A 22,475-nucleotide genomic window follows, 5' to 3' on the forward strand; every position below is an offset into this window, starting at 1 on the left:
GAAGTAAAATATCCACTTTGTTCGGTAATTTGATGCTTAGCACTGCAATCAGCTCTTGAAGCAGACACGTGGATGTATTTGTTTTACTTAATTTTTCCTGCCGCTTTACATATGCAAAACGAGCATGACAAAGGTTTTTTTTTTAATACTGTAATGTATCGATGGTAATTTTGTGCTTTTATGGGGCTTAAGTATAATTCACGTTTTAAAAACAACTGACAAATGTTATGGATTTTGTTGGGTTGCTTTTTCAGACTTTATCCACAAGTCGTCGCTGTGATCTCACAAAATTCCCTCTTCCGGTCCGCTTTTCCCACGTGACAAGACTTCAACCAATCAAATAACAAACTTTTTAATGACCAATGACAAAGCACACTCACGAATAGAAACGCCCACACCATCTCGTTAGCTTGAGCTACAGCTGTCAAGTATTTGGCTATAAACCCTTCTAGGCTAGCTAGTTTAGCCGTGTTTATACCAGTGGCAATGGCGATCAGCTGAGTATTTCAGCACACACGAGTCGAGGTAAACGTTGTTTATTTAGATTATTGCGCGTCTAAACGACAACCACAGCGAGTATTTGGGTCAAATTCGTGTAGTATACAAGTTGTCATCGACGCTGAATATACTTATGCTAATGCTAAAGGTTGGGTTAGTGGAGAACCGTGTGAGGTTGCATCAGATTGTTTTACTTTTAAGGGTCGTTTTGGGCAAGTATATATATTATATAGTCTCTTGGAAAATGCTAGAAAATGTGTAAACGAACAACGTCGGTAGCGTAAGTTAACCATTCAAACTAAGCTAATGACTGTATAAACTCGGCTTGTCGGCTAATAACTTGGACAACGTTACATACGGAGAAATATTTCTAATGTAGACAGCTCGCTGTTGTATCGGTGAAGTGGTACAGGTGTGCTGAAAGGAGCTAAACAGTCAGCATGTGAAGTTCATCAGTAAAGGGGCAGCTAGATTTTTCTCCGCGTTGAATTAAAACCGTTATACGTTTTAAGTGATAAATCGAATAGCACACCACTAAACTAAACAAAATTGTCATACAGCACTGTGGTAATGTTGATATCGTGTCACTCTACTCCAAAAATACTTGGTGTGAAATTTTGGCCTGTGCGAAAGCAAAACAAACTACTCTGTTGTACATGGAGAATGCTATACCTCGTACCTGTCATGATCAGGCTTCTGCAGAGGTGACTGATCATTTGAATCATGTTTCAAGGAGTAACAAATCCAAAACATGCATCACAGCAGCTCTCGATGAGCGGGGATTGAGTGTACTTGTACTTGTGCCTCTCACTGTCTCTCTGATACAAAAATCCAGGAGCATCAATATTTGATTTCTGAGCAATAACTATCACTATTCAGATCAAATACCTGAACTTCTATGATTTTACCAATGTACCCGTTTTCATTTTGTGTTTTAGGCACTATTTTCATCCTTTTCTCACCTACATAAATTGCTCTCTGATGACTTGGCCGGCGTCTGTCATGTGACCTACTTAAAGAAAACCAGGGGTGATATCAGTACCAATCTCAGCTTCTACATGAGTTATGAACCTAAACCCCTTCTGGAGCATGTCTGCCAATACGAGTCGTAAGGTAATGTAAAAGTGGTGGTGTACGTTTATGTGAAACTTGGGCTACAGTGAGCTAAAATTTATTATTCAGGATTATCAACCCTATTAAAGTGGAAATGTGTGGTTTTATGGTGTCACATGAACGCATTTTGCTGTACAAACAAGGGCAGGCTTAGCTTGTCATGGAGCTGTGACTTTGTCATCAAGCTGTCATTTTTGCAGTCAAAAGATTGTGCTCGCGACTCAAGTCACAGCCATAATTCTCACACAAGCATATACAGTGATACCTTGGTTTATGAACTTAATTGGTTCTCAGACAGTGTGTAAGGTCAAAAATTAATTTCCCATAGGAAACCATTACAATTTGAATAATCCGTTCCCAGGTCCCCATAAAACATAATTTTTTACTTTCTAATTTTCAAAGTCTTAAAACTACACAAAATATACCTTATTTTATGTATAATAAATGTGCTATGGTATTATAATTACATAATCGGTACTGTATAATTAAGTGGTTTTATTTACCTTTGTGATGGTTGTTGATGGCTTGATGGAATGGAGTGGCCGGTTTCCTCAGCATTAAACACTTGCTGAGGAACGTAACCTTCTTTCACCATCTTGAGGAAGGATCCCTTGTGGATGTTTTCTCTGTGATAATTGTATCTAGTTCCTCATCAATTGTGTTCTGTTTAGTTGGGTTGATAGCTTTTTGCATCAAGTGTACAGATGGCTTGTGCGGATTGTTTGTGGAGCCTGATTGATGGGATATTTTAACCTTGCAGTCTACACTCTGCCTTTGAACTATCAAAGTTATAACTCTCTCTGTCGTCTGCCTGTCTCTTTAGTGTTTAAACCACCTCCCCTCACTGCTGCGTTCTTGACCAATCACGTGGCTTTAACCGAAGAATGGGGGAGGGAATAGAGGACAAAAAAAAGTCGGCAGCCATTTTCTTTTTGGAGAACGGCTTCACTCTCTATCTGTAAACCCCACCCCACCTCACTGCTGCATTCTTGACCAATCACGTGGCTTTAACCGAAGACTGGGGGCGGGGAATAGAGGAGAAAAACAGTCGGCTGCCATTTGGTTGACAGAATGGGCTCGTTCGCGAACGACACATCGCTCATTGAGGCAGCTCTGTGTATGAAAAAAGTTTGTCTGCCAAGGTAAAGTTCGTATGCCAAGATAAAATTTTCATAAATTTAACGTTCGTAAACCGAAAGGTTCGTAAGCCAAGGGGTTCGTAAACCGAGGTATCACTGTATTTAGCTTTCAAATTAAATTTGAAATTTAAATTTAAGGCACGTATCACCTTCATAGGTGAACATTTGACTTATGACCTGTCATGGTTTAATACTGTACCATGATTCAGTGTTATTTGTTGCTATAATATTTGCACATTTTGTACAAAGTGTTTTATCTCATGTTAAGTCTGTCATGTTCTGTTCCAGAAACCTGAAAGCGAGGGACAAGGCGAGCAGAAAAGCAGCCCATCCCGTCTGCCCTTTGGCAAGAAACAGCTTCCAGCCATCCCCAAGAATGCGGCTGCCGCCACCAAGCCAATGGCTTTGGGAAGCCCCGCCCACTCCACAAATGGCCCCCACGCACCTTACGGCCCCTTTTATTTAGAATATTCCCTGTTGGCAGAATTGTAAGTTGCCATGGCAGCGCGTGAGGAATGATTTTTTATTTTTATTTTATGTGCGTTTTGAATTGATTTGCCTGTCATGTGACCTGCAGCACGCTTGTGATTAAGCAGAAACTCCCTGGAATTTATGTACAGCCCTCTTATAAGTCAGCACTAAGTAAGTGTGCACAAAAAGCATGGATTAAAAAAATGATGGGCACTTTAAATAAAATTGTTATTGCTGGTATATTTTAACAGTTGTGTTCTTTGTTCAGTGTGGTTTGGTGTCATATTCATCAGACATGGCTTATACCAAGATGGAGTCTTCAAATTCACTGTGTATATCCCAGATAACTATCCAGACGGCGATTGTCCGGTGAGTAATGTTTTTTTTTTTAATGGTCTGCAGCAATGAAGGCTGTTTTTATGATTCACCTCTCAGATTGTAACAAACTGTCAAACGAGTCGAGTTAGCAGAGCGTTAAAAAAAAAAAAACTACCTTTGATAAGTTTCTTCATCCATCATTATTACCCCTCAATGACGCTGATCCTCTTTTTGGTGCTATTAATAAGTCACACAAACGCACACCTTGTTCGTGTTTTTCGATGATCTCCTTCTGCTCAACCGTAATTTTCTTTTTTGTCCTCTTTGGCTGAACACTAACCTGTGGTGGGGTCTTTTTCGGTCCCAAGAAAGGAAACGTATCCACTCGATAACAAACCACGTCAGCACTGACTGCACTCAAAGAAAGTGGGTGTGGAAAACTAGTCCGCCAGCCATTATGGCGGTCCATGTGTTTCCCGAAAACTAGTTCGTATGCCAAGATTATATTCTCGCGAATTTAATGTACGTAAAGCGAAAAGTTCGTAAGCTAAAGCGTATATAAAGACATCACTGTATGTATATACACTGTATATATATTTTTTTATTTTTGTTTTAATGTCATCGTGAATCAAGTCAGACCAGTTCTTGCATAGCTGTGTTTGAGTATTAATAATTATTTAATAGCAGATGTATATCCTCGACCTAGATTTTCTGATCTATGGTGGTCTACTTCACACAATTTGAACCTTGGGCCACATTGCAGGAACTCCCTCTGCAATTGGCTCACTGTGAGTTCTGTATTTTTTGTGTGAAATCTTCGGTTGTTGTGTTTTTACAGAAATTAGTCTTTGACATGCCAGTCTTCCATCCACTTGTCGACCCAGTTTCTGGCGAGCTTGATGTCAAAAGAGCTTTCACCAAATGGAGGTGAACACATATGCAAATTAATGCATGAAAGGTCGGTGTATGTAACTTGCTTTGTTGTTTAGGCGGAATCACAACCACATCTGGCAAGTCCTCATGTATGCACGTACTGTTTTCTACAAGATAAACACCTCAGAACCCCTCAACCCAGAAGCTGCTGTACTGTGAGTGTCCACCCTTGAACCATCCATCCATTTTCATACAATGTCTTCCTAATTTGGACCAAGGGTGATCTGGAGCCTTTTTCAACAAAGTTTTCATAGCCATCTTCCACATCAGGTACGAAAAGGATGTGCAGTTGTTCAAGAGTAAAGTGGTGGACAGTGTGAAACTATGCAACAGTCGTCTGTTTGACCAGCCCAAGATAGATGATCCCTACGCAATAAGGTTGGTAGGTCATCTTCCTTCATTAGATGTTTTAACGTGAGAGAAATCATGTTGCCTGTCAATGTGTTTCAGCTTTTCTCCATGGAACCCAGCTGTTCACGAGGAAGCGAAAGAGCGAATGTTCACGTATAAAGTACGTTGCATATGCCGTCCTAGGATACCTTCACACCAGATGACTTAAAACAAATAAAGTGAACAGTCACACCACCACATTTAAACTTTTTTTTTTCCCATTCACTGCCGGACGATGTCCAAAAATGCGTCCGCTCCAGTGCCAGGGTTTTTGTCATTTTCACTCAAACTGCAGGACCCAAATAATACAGTGATACCTCGGTTTACGAACGCTTTAGCTAACGAACCTTTGGCCTTACGAACGTTAAATTCGCGATAATATAATCTTGGCATACGAACTATTTTTCGGGAAACACACAAAGCGCCACAATGAGTGATGTCGTTCGCGAACGAGCCGGTCCTTGGAGCTCCTAACAAGGCGCTTGAAATGGCAGCCGAATTTTTTTTGCCCGCTATTCCCCGCCCCCCAGTCTTCGGTTATAGCTGCACGTGATTGGTTAAGGTCCGTGGTAGAAGAGGGAGGGGACACAGACAGCAGTGAGCGGGTGGAGAGGTTACAGAAACACACACACACACGAAAGGGAGACGACAGAGCTTGAAACAAAAAACACAAACGTGAAAAAACGACCATCACAATGGTAAATAAACTACTTTATTATATAGTACAGATTATTTCTTTAGTTACAATACCATAGCACATTTATTATACATAAAATAAGATATATTATGTGTAGTTTTAAGGCTTATTTAGTTGAAAATTATGTTTTATGAGGACCTGGGAATGGATTATTCTCATTTTAATGGTTTCCAATGGAAAATTCATGTTTGGAATACACACTTTTCACCTTACACAAACTTACTAGGAACCAATTAAGTTCATAAGCCAATGTATCACTGTATTGAGTTTTAGGACTACATAAACATTCAATGCAGCGTAAGAAACCTTTGACTCTCTTCTTTCAAAATAAGAGTTAATTTCCAAGTTATATGGGTCTGGAGTTATCTGAGCTTGAAATGGGGCGGCTGTACAAAATACAATTCATGCATATTGATTTATATAGCTGAAGCTGTATCAAAGCGCTAACATGGACAAAAGGCAAATGGTACCCCCCTGTGGAAGTGAAAAACATTGCCAGAGGTCTAACCAGCGCTTTATCTGCGCCCCCGCAAGAAAAACCAAAATCTGAATAAATTCAAGAATGGCAGCAAATGTATTCATTTTTCTTAACATGTAGTATTTCAGTGTTTTCACATTAATGCGTCTTTCTGTTTTTGTGTGCTGCATTAATGCAATTCATTTGTCATAGAGACGACCTGAGGACCACTATAAAGGCACACAGGCCTCTGGCCTGTCCTGGGTCAAACCCGGGTCGACGCAGCCCTTCAGCAAAGACGACAGTCCTCCTCGGAGTTGAACCCACGCTTGTAACGCCACTCACCCGCAGCGGCCGGCCGCGCCATATTTGTAAGCCGGATCCTCGAATTAGGACATTATGAATATTGCTCAGCTTTAAAAGCATCGCCCACCAACAGCTTTAGCATACGCAAACCAAGTTTATAAGGCAAAGATGACAAATGGATGTCTCCAATGTAGAATATATTAATTCTTGCAGATGTTTTAGGATCCAGATGTATATGCTGGCAGTGCTCGATGATACCATAGCGTTCCAAAAGTCCAAAAAGAGTGGAGTGGCTGGCATGTCGGCTCAGGACTGCTTTTGTTTTTTTTTGATCATGCAAGGAATGTCAATCACAGCTGGGGAAAGAACAGACTTACTATCTGTCAATCATTGTTATTTTATTTTATTTCTGCAGATCGGTTTTTAAATGTTTTGATCAATCATGAGACGTGTCTTTTTTTGATCTGCTTTTTAAAGGTTTGTTGTGTAAATAAGAGGTTTGATTTAAAGACAAAAAAATAACTTGGGTTTGTTTTTTCTTTCCCATCCGAATGAATTATTACAGCTTCATGAAATACCTCCAAAGCTTCATGTTTGTTTTTCCTCTTCATTGTCTCTCCAACATGTTTCCAGGATGTTATCTAAAATTTATCGTTCTAATTTTATTTAATTAAACTTCAACATCTGAGTGTACATGCTTGGTGCTATACAAAAAATTAAGAGCGGAGAAAGTACTTTTTTTTTCCCCCCAATCGAAGACATTTTTTGTTCCTTTCGAACCCATTTGCTATACTGCATAATATGGCAAGCTTGGTCAATGCTTTTTTTGTAACAATAAAAATTGTTGGTTCGTTATGCATGTTTTGTTTTTTTTTTTTTCTCTTTTTATTGCTTTATCCAGCAATGTTACCAGATAATGTAAATTCACAAGAGAAGGTAAATCAATCCATCCATCCATCCATCTTTTTTTTGGTGCCATTAATTAGCATATGCCAACCAAAATGTTTGACAAATTATTTAAATACTTCTACCCATTCGAACGTTTTTAAACTGGCCATCTTCATCCGACAGAATGAAATGCAACCTTTTCATTATTTGAGGCCCAGCTATTTCACAAGAAATGATTTTTTTGGGGGGAGGTAATGGGAAGGTTTGGCATTGGGTACAATGGTAAGGTTTGTTTTACTTATACATCTTCAAATTAAAGTTTATTTTATTGGTCAAACTTGTTCCCAGCTTTGATAGCGGCCATTTAAACAGATTGATTTATAATTCTGAACATTTAGTAGAGCATTTTTTATGGGAACTTAATTTTTATGTTGAGATTTATTAAATAGTCTATGAACCGACAATAAAAGAACATTGTTTTGGTGATTTTACAATAGCTCACTTATTTTTCTCATTGTAAATACAGTATATGTCTGATATATTGACTTATTTCATAATTGCTACCCCCTTCGGGTCCCTTGCACCCACTCCAATTACAGTATTATTTTTGAAGTAATGTCACATAAGGGTGTGTAACGCACTTCGACGTAGTTCAGAAATTATGTTGTCGCTTAAAGGACAACCGACGCATCCGGACAAGTTGTGTCCATAATTTGTAAAATCACTTCTACTGAGCGTATTTTACAAAGATTCCACGGCATATAGCTATATTTTACGCTTTAAGACTCATGCTGAATATTCAGAAAGTCTTGTTTTGAGTTGATGACGATGCCTGACGTGACGTCACGTCTGGAACGCCCCTGGCCGAGAAAGCGACACACAATGCATTTTGGGTAGATTGTTTGGTCTGAAAACATCGTGTTGATGGCGAAATTAGAAGGAAAACATAAATAATGCGATGGTGAATCGTTGTGTGTTGCACCAAGACTACTATTTGATATTCGCTGACACAAATTCCCAGCAGACAAATCAGCCCATTTCCAACGGAGCTTGGGCGCCATCTTCTGCATTTTCTGGGTGCTACATTGCTGTCATTGACAAATTGATATGGGAGGACTCCTTTAACCGATTGCAAACATTTATGCTTTCCTCTTCAGAACTATTTGAATCATATTCTTCAAAGTACTCTTTCCATCACACTACTGGCACTTGTTAATACATTGCCCAGTAAAACTGTATTAAAAAGTTTTAGCACAGTACTGTAATCCCTTGATACTTTGCGGTTCGATTATTGCAGTTTTGACGCATCACAGTTTTCTAGGAAAAAAAAACAAATACAAATACCGAAATACTCAGAGGTTTTGTACATGGCTGGAGCTTGATTGGTTCCCAGCGCTGACATCACCCAATGACAGCTCGGGATCTACAGCCATGTCGATTGACTGTGCATCTTCTCAGCCCCGCCCAGCACCCCCTCCATCTTATCACGTGGTAAGTCTTTGATCAGTCTTATCAAGCGGTTGCTTAGATCAGTGTCATGTTTACGTGGCCATTTAGTGTGTGTGAATGCGTGTGTTTGTTTTTGTGTGTGTGTGTCTGTGTGTGTGTTAGAGAGAGAGAGAGAAACCTATCTCTACTTCGCGGAATTTTGTCTTTCCTGTGTTGTGCTGGTCCCCACTAACTACAACAAACAAGGAAAATAATGTAGTACATCGCCCTGGGTGTAGTTCACGGTCTGGCCACTCGATGTCCGTATCGTTCCACGTTGGTGGAACACTGGTGCGCCTGACATGTTCGCACGGGAGGACTGACTTGTCGTCCATGTGCCAAAGTAAAAGCTCTCCGGATTGGCTTATTTGGCTTCTAACGCGGCCATCTTATGCGGCGTGTCACGACACTAAAACACACGAGGACTTTGGCCCGGTGGTACCGTGGTCAAAACAACCGCTCTCCAAGTGTGGTTGACGCCGTGGCGACTCGTTCTCTCGCACCGGGTGAACGAGTTTGTTGTCTTATTATTTGTTTTACTTTATTATAATAATATATCTTTTACACGATACTTCTCCGGGGTGAAATTGCAGCGAACACCCGGACGTCCAATCAGGGAGGAGGTCACTAGTATGCAAATGTGCCCTTATCGGCAGTCACGTCAGCAGCGGCGGCAGCAACACAGAAGCAGCCAGCCAGCAACACCCGCGGAGGTGGTGGCCGGGCTTGGTTTCGGGCTTAGTTTGGCGGCGACGGAGCATCGGCTGTGCCGAGGTTGCCCGGAGAAGAACCAACTTCACCGAGAATACGCACGCATGTGTCCTCCGCAATTCGCGTCGCTTCTACCGGTTTCATTTCGGGTAAGTCACCGCCAACACTCCCAGACACTCGTTTCGCTTGATGCGCTTGTGTGGCTTCCCTTCGTAGAGGAAGCTGTCAAACGCCCCGTTTCTTCGCACTTGTTCCACGCACTTCTCGAAGAATATTAGCAGGACTTTTGGCGCAGTTTCCTACCCGAAGTGGATCTGGTTGCCCGGGTCCTGATCTGACAGCGACCGGTGCCGCTCGGTGGGTCGGTCGTGAGCTTAACAGTTCGCAATTAAAACTGAAACTCAGCCCCGGAAATAACACCCGGTGTGGTGGTCGTTATCTCGGACACCATCGACGTCGACCACCCCCCAACCTCTCCACCTCCATTGACACCCCCCACCTTTTGGCTCGTTGTTGGTGAAACTTACTGACTGTCGTTGCCATAGTTTGTGCATATTTTCCTTTGACGAAGTTTGCATACTTTGACAATTTTAGCATTGTATGACCCAACGGTGCCTTTGGGGTGAAGGGGCTGCTCCTACACGACATGAATTTACTTCAAGATATTTGCTCGAAGTGACACGAAGGAATGTGCAAATTAACTTTTCTTCGTTTAAGGAAAAGAGACGACTCAATTGGGGAGTTTATGTGTGCCTTCCTGTGTTTGTTGATATTATTGGCTCGCGCTGTTGGGGTGCTGCAAACAGCTGGAAGTCGACGCATGTGATGTTCCCTTCGCCCGAAGGCAAGAAGCAAGAGTGAGAGGGCGCATGTAATGGTCTAGGATGATGTGGATCCGCTGTTAATTGATTGAAGGAAAACGTGTTAGGTTTGGCTTGTTTTTGTGTGATTTCCCACGCCCCTACCTTAATTATCAATTCGTTTTTGACCCTACTTACAATGGTGCCATCAACAAGTATCAAGAAGGTGTTGATTGTTGTTGGCTCTTTTTCAGAGACATCCTACAAAATGTTCAATTCAGACTACCCTGCATTCACGTAGAACACAGCAAAGTGGGATATTAAAACACATGGAGTTTATCCACCAACGGTTATTTTTTTGCATGCAGAACCCAGCAAATCGGGCTATTACTCTGTGTATATGTTCATGTGTTACACATGACAAATGTGTTCATGTGTTTTCAAACAGTCATATCCTAAAATTAGATTTTTAACAAAAGATCTGGAACATATCCGACTGGTACAGTTTACACACAGCCCAGCATATCATAATATTTGCAGTTTTATTCAATGGGTCAGCGTCCGATGTGCAGGCAATTACATAAAATCAGATACATGAAATACTGAACAAAATTGGTACATCTGGGCCTGAACGTTTGATTTGGTATTCTACACAGAGCCCAGTGAAGAGGGATATTTGCACTTCCACATAGCAACACATCATCCCGTGATTAGTCACCTGGTGACATCCAGCCTCTTGTCATTTAATTCACATGCAAATCTTGCATTTTTTTCCCCCTGTGCCCTTTAAACCTAATCCGGAAACAGTGGGAAATAGGTGGAACACCCTAGTCTGCGGAATATAGCCTTGCGCACAGGTATGTTCCCTCCTCGAGAGCTTCTCTGATTCCCACGTCGGGTTTACTTCCAACCCTGCCTCTACCTGAACTTTTGTTTGAAAAAATAAACATAAATATCAGAATGGGCGGCCCGGTAGTCAAGTGCTTAGCACACCGGCTTCACAGTGCAGAGGTCACCGGTTCGCGTCCCGGTCCGGCCTCCCTGTGTGGAGTTTGCAATTATAGTTGACCTTCTTGCCACTGCGTCTTATTTATCCACCCATCCATTTTCAAATCAGCTTTATCCTCAACTGCGTTCAGGCAGAAAGCATGGGACACCCTGAACCTGCTGCCAGCCAATCCCAGGACACACATAAACAAACAACCATCCACACTCACACTCACACCTAGGGACAATTTAGAATGCCACATTAACCTGCCATGCTTGTTTTTGGAATGTGTGAGGAAGTGCCCAGAGAAAACCCACACTGGCACGGCGAAAACATGCAAACTCGACACATGGAGGCCGGAGCCAGAAGCGAACCCCGTACCTCTACATTGTGAGGTTGACATGCTAACCACTGGAACTATTGGGCCGCTGTATTTCATTAATTGACTTAAAATATCCAAGACCAGATATTGTTTTTCATAATTTATTATAGGATGGATTTTCTTTTAGTTTTTTTACATTGGACTGTAGAAGAGGATGCGTTTTGCTAGATTGACATTTATTGCTTGTATAATATTACTATAGCAGTATGTCTGCCCACCCACTCTAAATTCAGGTTCTCCAAACTGTTGAACTCTTGTGAGTTTTTGACCCGCACAGAGCGCTCAATTATTTTCTTTCATATCTTGCAAGTTGCAAAATTTTAAGTATTTTCTGGCAAAATAAAGGCACACTTTAAAGCATTGATTTTTTTTTTCATTTTATCAAGCCAATTGTAACAATCCCCCAGTTTGCAGGCAGTAGTCCGTCCGTTGCCTCAATTCACTGCAGCAAAGGGGAATTACATGGCAAATTACTAAATGGCACCAAAGTGAGTAACCAAAATTAATGATGCGATTTAAATGGCTAAGTATTGGAGGTATTGTTTAATAACTTGTGCCATGTGATACAGAGCTTTGAAGTCCAATCAATCATGCAGTTGAGGGTAAACATCTCCTCTTACCAAGAGCCAGTTGTTATAGGCTCCAGCTCACCTGCAACCTCTGGAAGACAAGCACAACAGAAAATAGATGAATCAATGGAAGGATGGATGGCTGCATGAGTCTCCGTGTTGTAGGTTTGGTTTTTGTTCCTGCAACTTTATTTATATACCGTACAGTATCTTGCATACTGTATAACTTTCGGTCTTACATCCAACTGAATTCCCACCAGAAATTCTTGAAAATACCTGAATTTCATCTTATGTTCCTGAGATCACCTCCTCGAATATGCCAAATAACCTGTCGGCACGACAACGGAGCATTCTCTGGCCTCTGTCATCTTCCGCTGGTCTGTGGTCGACAAGCACACGCCCTCAAAAGACCTTGTCTGCCTCTGTTCTTGGGCTGTTGAAATTCTGCTGTCAACGCCTCCTTGTGCATCCTGCCCTGTAGCTCTGTTGGCTGTCGAGTTTAGAAAAGGTTGTGGGGTAGGGGGCGGAGGCAGGATTGAGAGGAGGGAGAGTTGTGGTGAGGGGAGACTGGGAGGCGGGAGGCTGCATACAAGGGGGTTGCACGAAGAGGCACCTGCTGCCGGTGGCTGGCAGTTGGCTCCCGCCAGCTGCTTTCACTGCACACATGAAAAGCCTGATGATAGATAATTGACAGCACAGAGTTCCTGACCTAGCTATTACGTGGTTTTAGAGCGCTTCTTTTCAACGCCGCATGGAAGGCCATTATGAAAACCTACTAGTCTACTAGCGTGTTTCACTGGAGGACAGGAAGATCAAAATAGATGGAGTTGGTGGTGGAGGGCAGTCACATGAGAATGTCTGTGTGGCTCAATTCATAGTTTTTTGTTTCTGAATCCATCCATCCACAGACACACAGTTAAACCTCCCACAGGTGTGGCGTTCTTGTTCATCAGATTGCATACTTATGAAGACATATATTACAAAAATCTCTGCTGGTTCTTTCAAAGGGTTTAAGATTATGCAAACTGATCCCAGGATTAATTGATACAGACTTTCAATATCAAAAAAGTAAGACGTTCCAAAGTAGCTTTGGACATTTTTCATTGACTGCAACCCAAACTTTGGGGAAAAATGTATCCAAATTATACTTCAAGGGGTTAATAAAGGGTAAAATGTCACAATTGCTCGTAGGAAGCTCCATTGGAACATTTTGAAGTAGAGTTAACTGTAAATGGGAATGTGAGTTGTTATTTGCGGATGTGTGCCGTCTGACTGACTGCTGATGAATTCAGTACTGAGTGTATGATCCCTCTTGCCTAAAATCAAATAATTACACGCAAATCCAGCCTAGAAATGGCCATCCACAAAACACCTTTTTTTCCAACCTTTATTTTTGATCTAATGTGTCTTTCTTGTTTTCACAGACTCATGATGTGATGCCATAGCTCTTTGAACACTGGTGCATCGTAACCAATGTGGATCCACTGAACTCCAGGAGGTTCCGTCACCTGTCAGAGCTCTGACATGGATTTTTTTGATGACCCAAACCTTTTCGGTGGCGGTCTGGAAGGAGTGGATGTTGACGGCTTCCCCTCAGGTCCCTCGTTTGTGGATGAGCTCAATCTCAGCACGGACTTTGAGCCCATCCAAGTGGAGCCTCTCGCTCCTGGGAAAAATCAAGACATGATGCTACAGGTGTCTTCCACATCCAACCACCAAGCCATGCCCTCTTACAGTCAGCAGATGGGGCACTATGTTGGAATTAAGGCACAGAATTCTGCCGTGCAGCCATTTTCCAGTCCTGGGGCTACAGGTGGTGTTACGGCAGACCAACAGGGCCAGTACCACAATGGCCCTGTCACCCAAGTACCTCAATCCAATGGGTTGTTCTTCAACAGCAGCAGCCCGATGTGGGGGAATCAGGACCAGAATGGAAACATGTATCATCCTTTGTCTCAGCATCAGCAACTGTACAGCCAGCAAATGCATGTCGGACAGCAACGGATGCATCATCCGCAGCATTACCGAATGCGTCAGCAGCAACAGCAGCAAAGGCAAAGTCACCCGCAACAGCTGTTTAACCAGAGCCAGCATCAACAAATGAACATGCAGGGCATGCCTTTGGAGCAACGGCACCATCACGGCTTTCCCTTTAACCAGGGAAATCAACCTCGGAGCCAGCAACAGATTCCACAGAGTCCACAGCAGGCCCAGCACCAGCTAACTGCGGTGGGAGCAAGGTTTCATCCAGCGTCTGTGCCAAGTCAAAATGACCATCTGCAAAGATCTTGCTTGCAGCAGCAACCAAAACGCAGCTTCCCTTGCAGATTAGGAATGGCCGAAAATAACCCACCAATGGATTCGTCATCTTTGGTTCACTCTCTGCCCACGTACTCTGTTAGTTCTGTCACCACTTACCAACCGGCTGAATACCCTTCCTACCCTGGAGAGCCAGAAATGGACTGTCTAAGTCATCCATCTTTGTCCTCGGTGTCGGCGGCGGCTCGGCCCGCTGCCACTGCCACTCCCCTTGTGGGAACTCTACCCGACCTCCCTGGGGCAGCTTGTCAGTTTCCATCCGCATCCGTTATGGGTGAGCAGCATGCTCAGACCTCAGTTAACCAGGCAGGGGAATGTCAATTTCGAGCTTTACGCTGTCGCAGTGAAACGCAACGAGACAATAAGTTGTCCGAAATATTTGGGGAATCGATGAGCTGCTACGCGAGTGTGGACCACCAGTTGTCCTCTGAGCATCCTCCACGTTGCGGCGCTGAGACAGGGGCCATCCACGCGAACGGATACCCATCACTAGGGGACAGCCTTCTGGCATCGGAGCATCATGTTGGAGATTTGGCAGGGTTGGAGCCCCCCGATCTCTTGCCTGACTTTTTGCCCCAGCTAGAGGCAGCGCTCAGCCAACCTGATCAATCTAATGGTTCTTGGGCGGATTCCAACTCTGCTTGGGGGCACGAGCACAGGACACAAACACCTGTTGGACAAAAGGAAGAAGAGGTAATGTAATTTTTATTTATTTTTGATGTCATACATTTGAAAAGTTATTCAGGATGGTCTTGTTGTTTGTAGTTAACAGGTAATGGTCTCTTTGAATTAATTCTGTTTCAGCTCTGTGATTATCAGGTCAATATTGTCCATATTTGAGCCCACGGATGGGAAACGCTCGTCATTAAGGGTTGTGCATGTTTCCCTTCCCTCACCACACCTGATTTAAATGATCTGGATTATTCACAGGCTTCTACACATCTAACGAATGAGCAATCATTCTTTCATTCCTTTCATCACTTTGCTGCTGTGAAATGTAAATTTCTCCACTGTGAGACTAATAAAGGCATCCAATCCAATCCAATCAATGCAATCAGGTGTAGAGAAGGGGAAACATCTCAATCATTTTGGATAATGGAATGTCTGACTCCCTAATATTGGTCTGACGTCTGGGTTAATTTGCATTCGTCTGAGACCAGAACACACATACCATCTTTTCAATATGCTACCGTTTTGTATCACCTGCCCCACGGCAGCATGAATCGATATAGGCTCACTCCAACTGTGAACCCAGCAGTTAGTTGGATTATGTACAAAAGAGTTGCCTGTTATGTTTGGCTACGCTGATCTTTTGTGAACCGATTTCTATAAATGGACTGGGTAGTGGGCATTGGCACCAAGATAGTATAGACATCTTTCTGTACCAAAAGTAACTTTTGATGTCCTATACCTTGAATGGTACTCATTAACATTTTATGAACAATCCATTAAACTTCTGCGATGCTACTACTTGATGGTAGCATGTGACTATCACCTGCAAATGCTCATTTATGGCGTGGTTTGACGAACCTCGGTTTCAAAAGCAGTACACAGTATTACATAAAGTCCCCCCCTCTATTTTCTTGAGATGGCCTCTGAGAAGATAAATGTCATGAAATGGCATTTTCTCCACTTTGTTCAATTCGAAGGACATTCTTATATTTCGCAGGGTCGAGTGGATATCAGTCCGACTAGCTGTCTCATGTTTAACTCGCTTTGCTCAGATAAAATGCACTGATGTCTAGTGGGGAATTGTCTCGTTTTGGGTAGAAGAGAACGCCTGTAGCAGATGATGATGAAAACGACTGTCCGTCCAACCGGGCTTGTCTATCTTTCCTTTACACCGACAGCAGGTCAGACCTGATTAGGCTAAGAGTGGAGTGTCTTCAGGACTTAGCTGTAAGCATACTTAGGGCTATATCAAGATGTGGGTCAGGGCAAGCCAGGAGCACACTCGGGCGGAGTGTGGGGGGAGGTCGCATGCTGTTGTGGTAGCTGCGAGTGCAGGCACACGCATGAGTGAGGCAAGGCTGTCGGAGGAAGAAGAGGATGGTGGGGCAGGGGGGGGGGGGTGGTGGCTGAAGGAGAGCACTCCGGGGAGAGGGAATGGGGGGTGGTGAGGAGAGCAGTAGCTCATGGAAAAAGATGGACAGCTTAGGAAAGAAAAGGAGGGAATGAGACAGCAAAGAAGAGCATGAGTGGGAGAAAATAAATGAGAGGTGGGGTGGGAGAGTGATGGGTGATTGCCTGAGCTGGCTGTAACAGGCTTCAGGCAGATCCCGGATCTTTACTTGGCAAGTTACCAAGCAGCATCCACAGAGACTCTTGGCAGTGACACATGTAGATGCAAAATCAGGCGAAGTTTGAGCACACTTGTGAATTTTGACACACGGGTGTGATCTTTACAAAAAAAACTAAAAACCTAAACAAACCCAAAATGTCAATGAAAATGCTCAAAATATTTTCACTTAGGCTGGATTTACAGTATTGGGTGTCGAGCTTACAAACCGTATACAAACAACATTTTTGAACAGTGCTATAATATGAATTAGAGTAATTAATTATTGCCTTACTATTGTATTGGGCCTATAGGTTAGTGAAATTCTATGAAATATTCTGATGTCGTACACATTTGGGTTATACTGCAACTATAGGAACAAAACATCGTGGACGATTACCTGTAGTGTGAGAAACTACTTTCCCTGCACATATATTTTCAGAGTGTGTTAATGTCAAGATGGAAAATAGCACCCAAATAAAAGGCCTTCTTCGTGCTTTGCATGACAGTTTATCTTTACATGACCACATGTTGCAGGACCCCTCCCCCCTCCACTCCATTTGTAAACAAACACAATAGGGGTGAAATAGGCTTAGCTTGTTCACAAAATGACCCGTAAAGTCACTCTAATGCACTTAAAAGTAGTGAAAAACAATAAATAAATAAATAAATAAACAGAAGGGAAAAGTTTGGCACTGGTGACCATCAGAATCAGAAAACCTTTATTCGTCCCACAATCGGGAAATTTGCATATCATATTGTGTTTCGTTTTTATATGAAGTCTCCCAACAGGTGACAAAATTGAACATTCTAGTTATTTTGAATACTACATTTTTATAGTAGGAAAATCACAATTAAAGTTTGTTTTTAATCAGGACATATTTTATTTTATTATTTCCATTGTCCCCTTTAAGGTCAAGTTCGCATGGACACTGCTTAGCCTTAAAGTATTTGGCCCTTAGACCAGATAGGAATTGTGTATGTAGAACACACAATGAATTTGTCTACGGTATAACACGCTGCCCTAGTATCATCAAAAAATGGAGACAAATGGAGAAAATACAGTTGTATTTGGGTTACTGTTTAGAGAGTTAATGGCTTGGCATGGATCGGTAGCGCCTGCCAGAGGGGAGTGGCTGGAAAAGGTAGTGGGCAGGGTGCTGAGGGTCCAGTATGATTTTTCCACCCCCTTGTTTAGTTTCTTGCAGTGTGCAAGTTCTTGAGAGTGGGTAGGGCGGTGCCAATGATTTTTTCCGCCATCCTAACTGTCCGTTGAAGTCAGATTTTGTCCATTTTTGTAGCGGCTCCGAACAAAACAGTGATGGAAGAACACAGGATGGATTCCATGACAGAACACAAAGCAAGGTCAACGCCAGACATCAGCGGTGTAATGGCTCCATATTTCCTTCCATTTTGGATATTGTTTGTTCGGCCATGATGTATCTATGAGTCAATCACAATCTGTGGTCTTTGCTGTGAGTCCAAGTGTGACCTCTTTTCAACCACAACTAGCCAACGCCGGCGTCTTTGTCCTTTATCGAGACCGTTTTGACTGGACCCTTTGTCAGGCCCCCGTGTCGACGCTCGGCGGCTGACTGTGCTAAACATGTGCACTGATTTGTGAAGAGCCTGCTGATGGTGGCGTGTTTGCTGAGCAGGCGAGGTTTCGGGGGGTTAGCGGCCCATTCTCCACTCCCCCGCAGTGAATCTGCCTAATTAGGATTGATCACCAAATGCTGCAACAGTCAGCTCGCAGGTGTGACGACACCCTCGAGTTCAAGACAGTCATTGAACTGGGGCTCTGGAATGAGAGCGTACGTGATAAAAAAATGTTATCTCACTTGGAAAAAAATAAAGTTCTGTGCATTTTCCACTGAGATGAGATCAATTTGAAATAGGCTTGAAATGAGTCCCCAAGTAATTTAGGTACCTCGGTTCAAATAAATGCTCGAGGTATTTGTATTTTGTTTTTTTTACCGTCCCCGGCACTCGATTATTTACAAGCACACTGTTAACAAGAAATGAAGCTAATTGCAGCAAAACGCGTTCATGGTATGCATGACAATCACACGCCACCAAAACAGCGATAAGTAATGATTGACATGACCGGTGTTTTGGGCATTTATATTGGCGTTACAAACTGTTGTTAATTTCAATCAGAATCAGAATCATCTTTATTGCCAAGTATGTAGGACACACAAGGAATTTGTTTCCGGTAGAACACGCTGCACTAGTATCGTTGTCAAAAAAACTGCTAAGTGGCACTATACAGTTCCATTTCAAAAACACTCCGAGATTGATCAATAACCATTGGCCCAAAAGAATGACTTCCTATGTACAGTATATAAAGTAAAAAAAAAAGGTTGAAATGAAAACCCGTTTGTCGTTCATTATGAATTGGAAATGTATTCTGGATTTTTTTTTGTCTTCAGTTCTGTCCCCAAGCAAAAACTATTTTTATCCAAATATCTGATTATTCAATAGAATTATATGAGGCTATCCGAATTCCAAAATACTCGAAAGCTGCAGGCCTAATATCAAATAATTCGTTCTCTAGTCCTATGCTATTAATCCTGTTATCAATTCTACATGTTTTGGGTGACATTTTTACACTAATTTTTGCCATAAAAAGTAAAATTAAACACTATCGGTGTAACAAATCATCAGGTGTAGTAAATGTCATACTTTGGAGTAATTGTTGCACAGAAGTCAAAAGTTAAATCTCTCTCTCACACACACACACAGATGCAAAACACTCATCACAAGTGACAGGCATTTGGCGCTGAGCCAATTGGCAGAATTCATATTGAAGCTATAGCTGTCATTGCACTGCAATGTCATATTTATTACACAGTCAGTCAGCCTTTTTGTGTTTTTGTGATTTTTATTTAAAATGATTTGGATTAGTTATACAATTAGTCAAACCCAATGGATAGAAAACAGGAAAGTAAAAAATTGTAAACGAATAAATAATCTCTGAAGGCTCTGTGGTTACCTTGTTAGGATGTCCACCGCATGGTGCAAAAGTCTCGGATTCCTTCCTATTGTACAGTATGCATGTTCTTCCTGTGCCTGTGTGGGTTTTCTCCGGGTATTCATGTTTCCTCCCTAAATTCCAAAAACATGCATGGCAGGTTAAAGGAACACTATAAATTGCTTATAGGTGTGCATGCCCTGTGACTGGCTGGCAACTACTTCAAGGTGTGCCTCGTCTACTGCCTGAGCACACCTGCGATAGGCTCCAGCACGCCCGCGACCATTGCGAGGAGCGGTTTAGAAAATTGACGGATGAATAAACAATCCTCATCGCCTTCAGTTTAAAGAAATGTTTGAAGAATTTGAGCATAGGAGAGAAACTATAACAAAAGAATCAATCTCATTTTTCTCAATCAATATCAATACTAATTCATTATCAATATTAGGATCGAGCTGAATGCAGATGACTTATTTCTGGATAATTGGGTGCTGCCACTCGTCCTCCCCCACCATGCTTTTGCTGTGGGTGACTGAGGCCAAGCTCGTGGGCTCCTGTCTGCGTCACGCTAGCTTCGCCGCCTGCTGACCTCACAGAGGTTTATATAACTCCGAGGCAACGAATGATCGGAGCGGACGAGCATGGGGTGGGGGTTGGTGGGTGTGGGGGGGGGGGGGGTGATTGGCCCTGAAAGGCGACACCCAGCGCCGGCTTAATACAACACGACATGCAGATTCTACACACAGCTGCCGTGCAGCCCTGTGGAAACCTGCTGCTTCTGTAACAACCCCCACGTGATAAACCTTCCCCTCCCTCGTCGTGTCAAGTTGTCTGCCTATTTGCACTCGGCACATCAGCTCCTCTGGTGGAAGGCCCGACAGATAAGAAAAAGGGCAGGCGGCGGGGGTGGAGGGGATGGGAGATGAGCGAGGGACAGCAGTAAACAGGATGTTCGACAGTTGAGGCGGAAGAGGCGGGACGATTCGGGGAGGAGGGAAGGCTGTACTTGACAGAGTGCATGGAACATGTGAGAAGCCGCAACTACTGCACCGCAGGTTTGAATTTCAAGTTTTCTCCTTTTGTCACGTCTGTCCTGATGTTTGCTTTTATTCTGTGGGGAGTAAAGGCCAGTGAGCATCTATTTTGAGCTGAAGTGGTTGGAGCCCGGCATAAATATGGAATACTGTGTGGAGCAGGAATGCAATCACTGACGCAAGGCAATGTTCCTAAACTTGGTTTGACCTGTCGTTTGCCGGCGAAAGAATACCACAGTGTCCTTCTCCCTCTGGACATCTAATCATGTGTTTGAGGAAAACCCCTTTTACATAATGCAAAGTTGTATCACAAGAAAAGTTGGTGACTAGCAGTGAGTAGCTGCCCTCTGCCCTTGTGTTTACAGCAGAAATCTTTTTCCTATCAAGGACGATATCACACTCGGCCCACAGGTCATATATCCCACACTGAAAATGTATCGTACAGGAGTTCCACGTTTTTTGAAGAAATTCGGTACTGAGGCGAGCAAAGTAACCCAAATTTAGATGTAATTTGGAATGTTCCATAGCCTATCACTGAACTATGCTAATGTTGGAGTTAAGTCAAAATGACCTTTATGTAAAACTCTTTGAATGTACTCATGAATATTACCATATTTTCATGACTATACAGTTTACCGTATTAAGAGGTACGGGTGTCAGTTTTAGGTGCTATTCCTGTATTTAATACATGAAGAAGATAAACTGCATAGTAAAATACATGCTAGTTTAAACAAATATACAGTAGAATTTACACTATCATATGTGTTTTAAAATGCAACTGGAACAAAACAGAGTTGGGAGCTACTTTATTTAAATATTTAACAAAGTACTCAAGTTACTTCTGAATCAGCGGTTCTTAATCTTGTTGGAGGCACCAGACCCTGCCAGTTTCATATGCTCATTCATCAAACCCTTCTTTCAATGACTGTGCCCACTAACTGCAGACTTGACTGAGGGGTGGACCTCTGCGGCGGGGGATCCACCTAACGCCTCAGACCAACTCCCGAACCGTAGGGTTTCCCTAGGGTTCAATCGAACCCAGTTTAAGAACTACAGTTCTAGATCAATCATAAACCCCTCGTCAGAGTCACTCTTGTTGCTGTGTGGCGATTCAGAAATGATGATATTTGTCCCAGCATCCACAATCCGATCACAAATTGTGGCCTTGTCAATCTGTTTTTGTGATCGACCTATATCATCTCTTCCATGCTGCTCACCAATCTGTTTATGTCGATGTCCAGCAGTTGGAGTCAATCTTACCGGAATTATGGCGAAATACTAGTTAATTTGCTGGACGTGTTTTTTTTCACAGCGGCCATGAGATGGGCATGCATGGAGTCACAAATCAGCAGGGGTGATAAGACGTGAGGAAAAAAAATCATTCGGTCTCTTGATGTACACCTCACTTTCCTTTATATGTACGTGTCTGCATAAGGAAACATAGTGCTCACCTTAGTCACACAGTAACATTTAAGTATCTTCTCTGTTGAGCTGCTCAGGGCTGTGGAAAAACAAATGAAATACTCAGAAAAATTGACTACTGGGAATTATCTGCCTTCAAGCTACCCGGGTGACATATTCTTGACCGTTCGAGAAATTTTCCACTTGACATTTCCATTCCATATCCAACTGTGGACTGTAACTCTTAACAGTGCCTTGGTTCCATCAACCTCAGTTAAAGTGCTGTCTGACTTTTTGGATCCCTTCTTGCAGACTTTTTAC

General features: G+C 42.7%; 2 protein-coding genes and 1 long non-coding RNA gene across 7 annotated transcripts in view; 2 read left to right on the forward strand and 1 right to left on the reverse strand.

The window, feature by feature from the left end:
* The first annotated feature begins 390 nt into the window (after positions 1-390).
* Positions 391-7,177, forward strand: aktip (akt interacting protein). The gene is made up of 10 exons (XM_088992987.1): positions 391-525; positions 1,437-1,611; positions 3,039-3,238; positions 3,328-3,392; positions 3,490-3,590; positions 4,378-4,466; positions 4,529-4,627; positions 4,743-4,850; positions 4,923-4,983; positions 6,230-7,177. The coding sequence occupies exons 2-10, from the start codon at positions 1,564-1,566 to the stop codon at positions 6,335-6,337; spliced, it is 879 nt and encodes a 292-aa protein (XP_088849113.1). The 5' UTR covers positions 391-525; positions 1,437-1,563; the 3' UTR covers positions 6,338-7,177.
* Positions 7,178-9,145: 1,968 nt separating this feature from the next.
* chd9 (chromodomain helicase DNA binding protein 9) overlaps positions 9,146-22,475 on the forward strand; it is a 76,388-nt gene continuing 63,058 nt past the window's right edge. For 3 of the 5 annotated variants that reach the window (XM_088992989.1, XM_088992990.1, XM_088992991.1), the window contains exons 1-2: positions 9,146-9,558; positions 13,573-15,160. In XM_088992989.1, coding sequence (XP_088849115.1) covers positions 13,673-15,160 — 1,488 coding nt within the window. In that variant the 5' untranslated portion in view covers positions 9,146-9,558; positions 13,573-13,672. Of the gene's footprint in view, positions 9,559-13,572; positions 15,161-20,648; positions 20,775-22,475 lie in introns of those variants that run through there. The other 2 variants (XM_088992988.1, XM_088992993.1) reach the window with 2 other exon arrangements.
* Positions 15,018-22,274, reverse strand: LOC148900922 (uncharacterized). Its single transcript, XR_016114548.1, has 3 exons — positions 22,205-22,274; positions 19,741-19,853; positions 15,018-15,137 (listed from the first exon to the last, which is right to left on the reverse strand). It is a non-coding gene; the product is annotated as an uncharacterized LOC148900922 (long non-coding RNA).

The sequence above is a fragment of the Hippocampus bargibanti genome, linkage group LG03, assembly GCF_051943395.1.
Source record: "Hippocampus bargibanti isolate YZ-2025 linkage group LG03, ASM5194339v1, whole genome shotgun sequence".
Taxonomy (NCBI): domain Eukaryota; kingdom Metazoa; phylum Chordata; class Actinopteri; order Syngnathiformes; family Syngnathidae; genus Hippocampus; species Hippocampus bargibanti.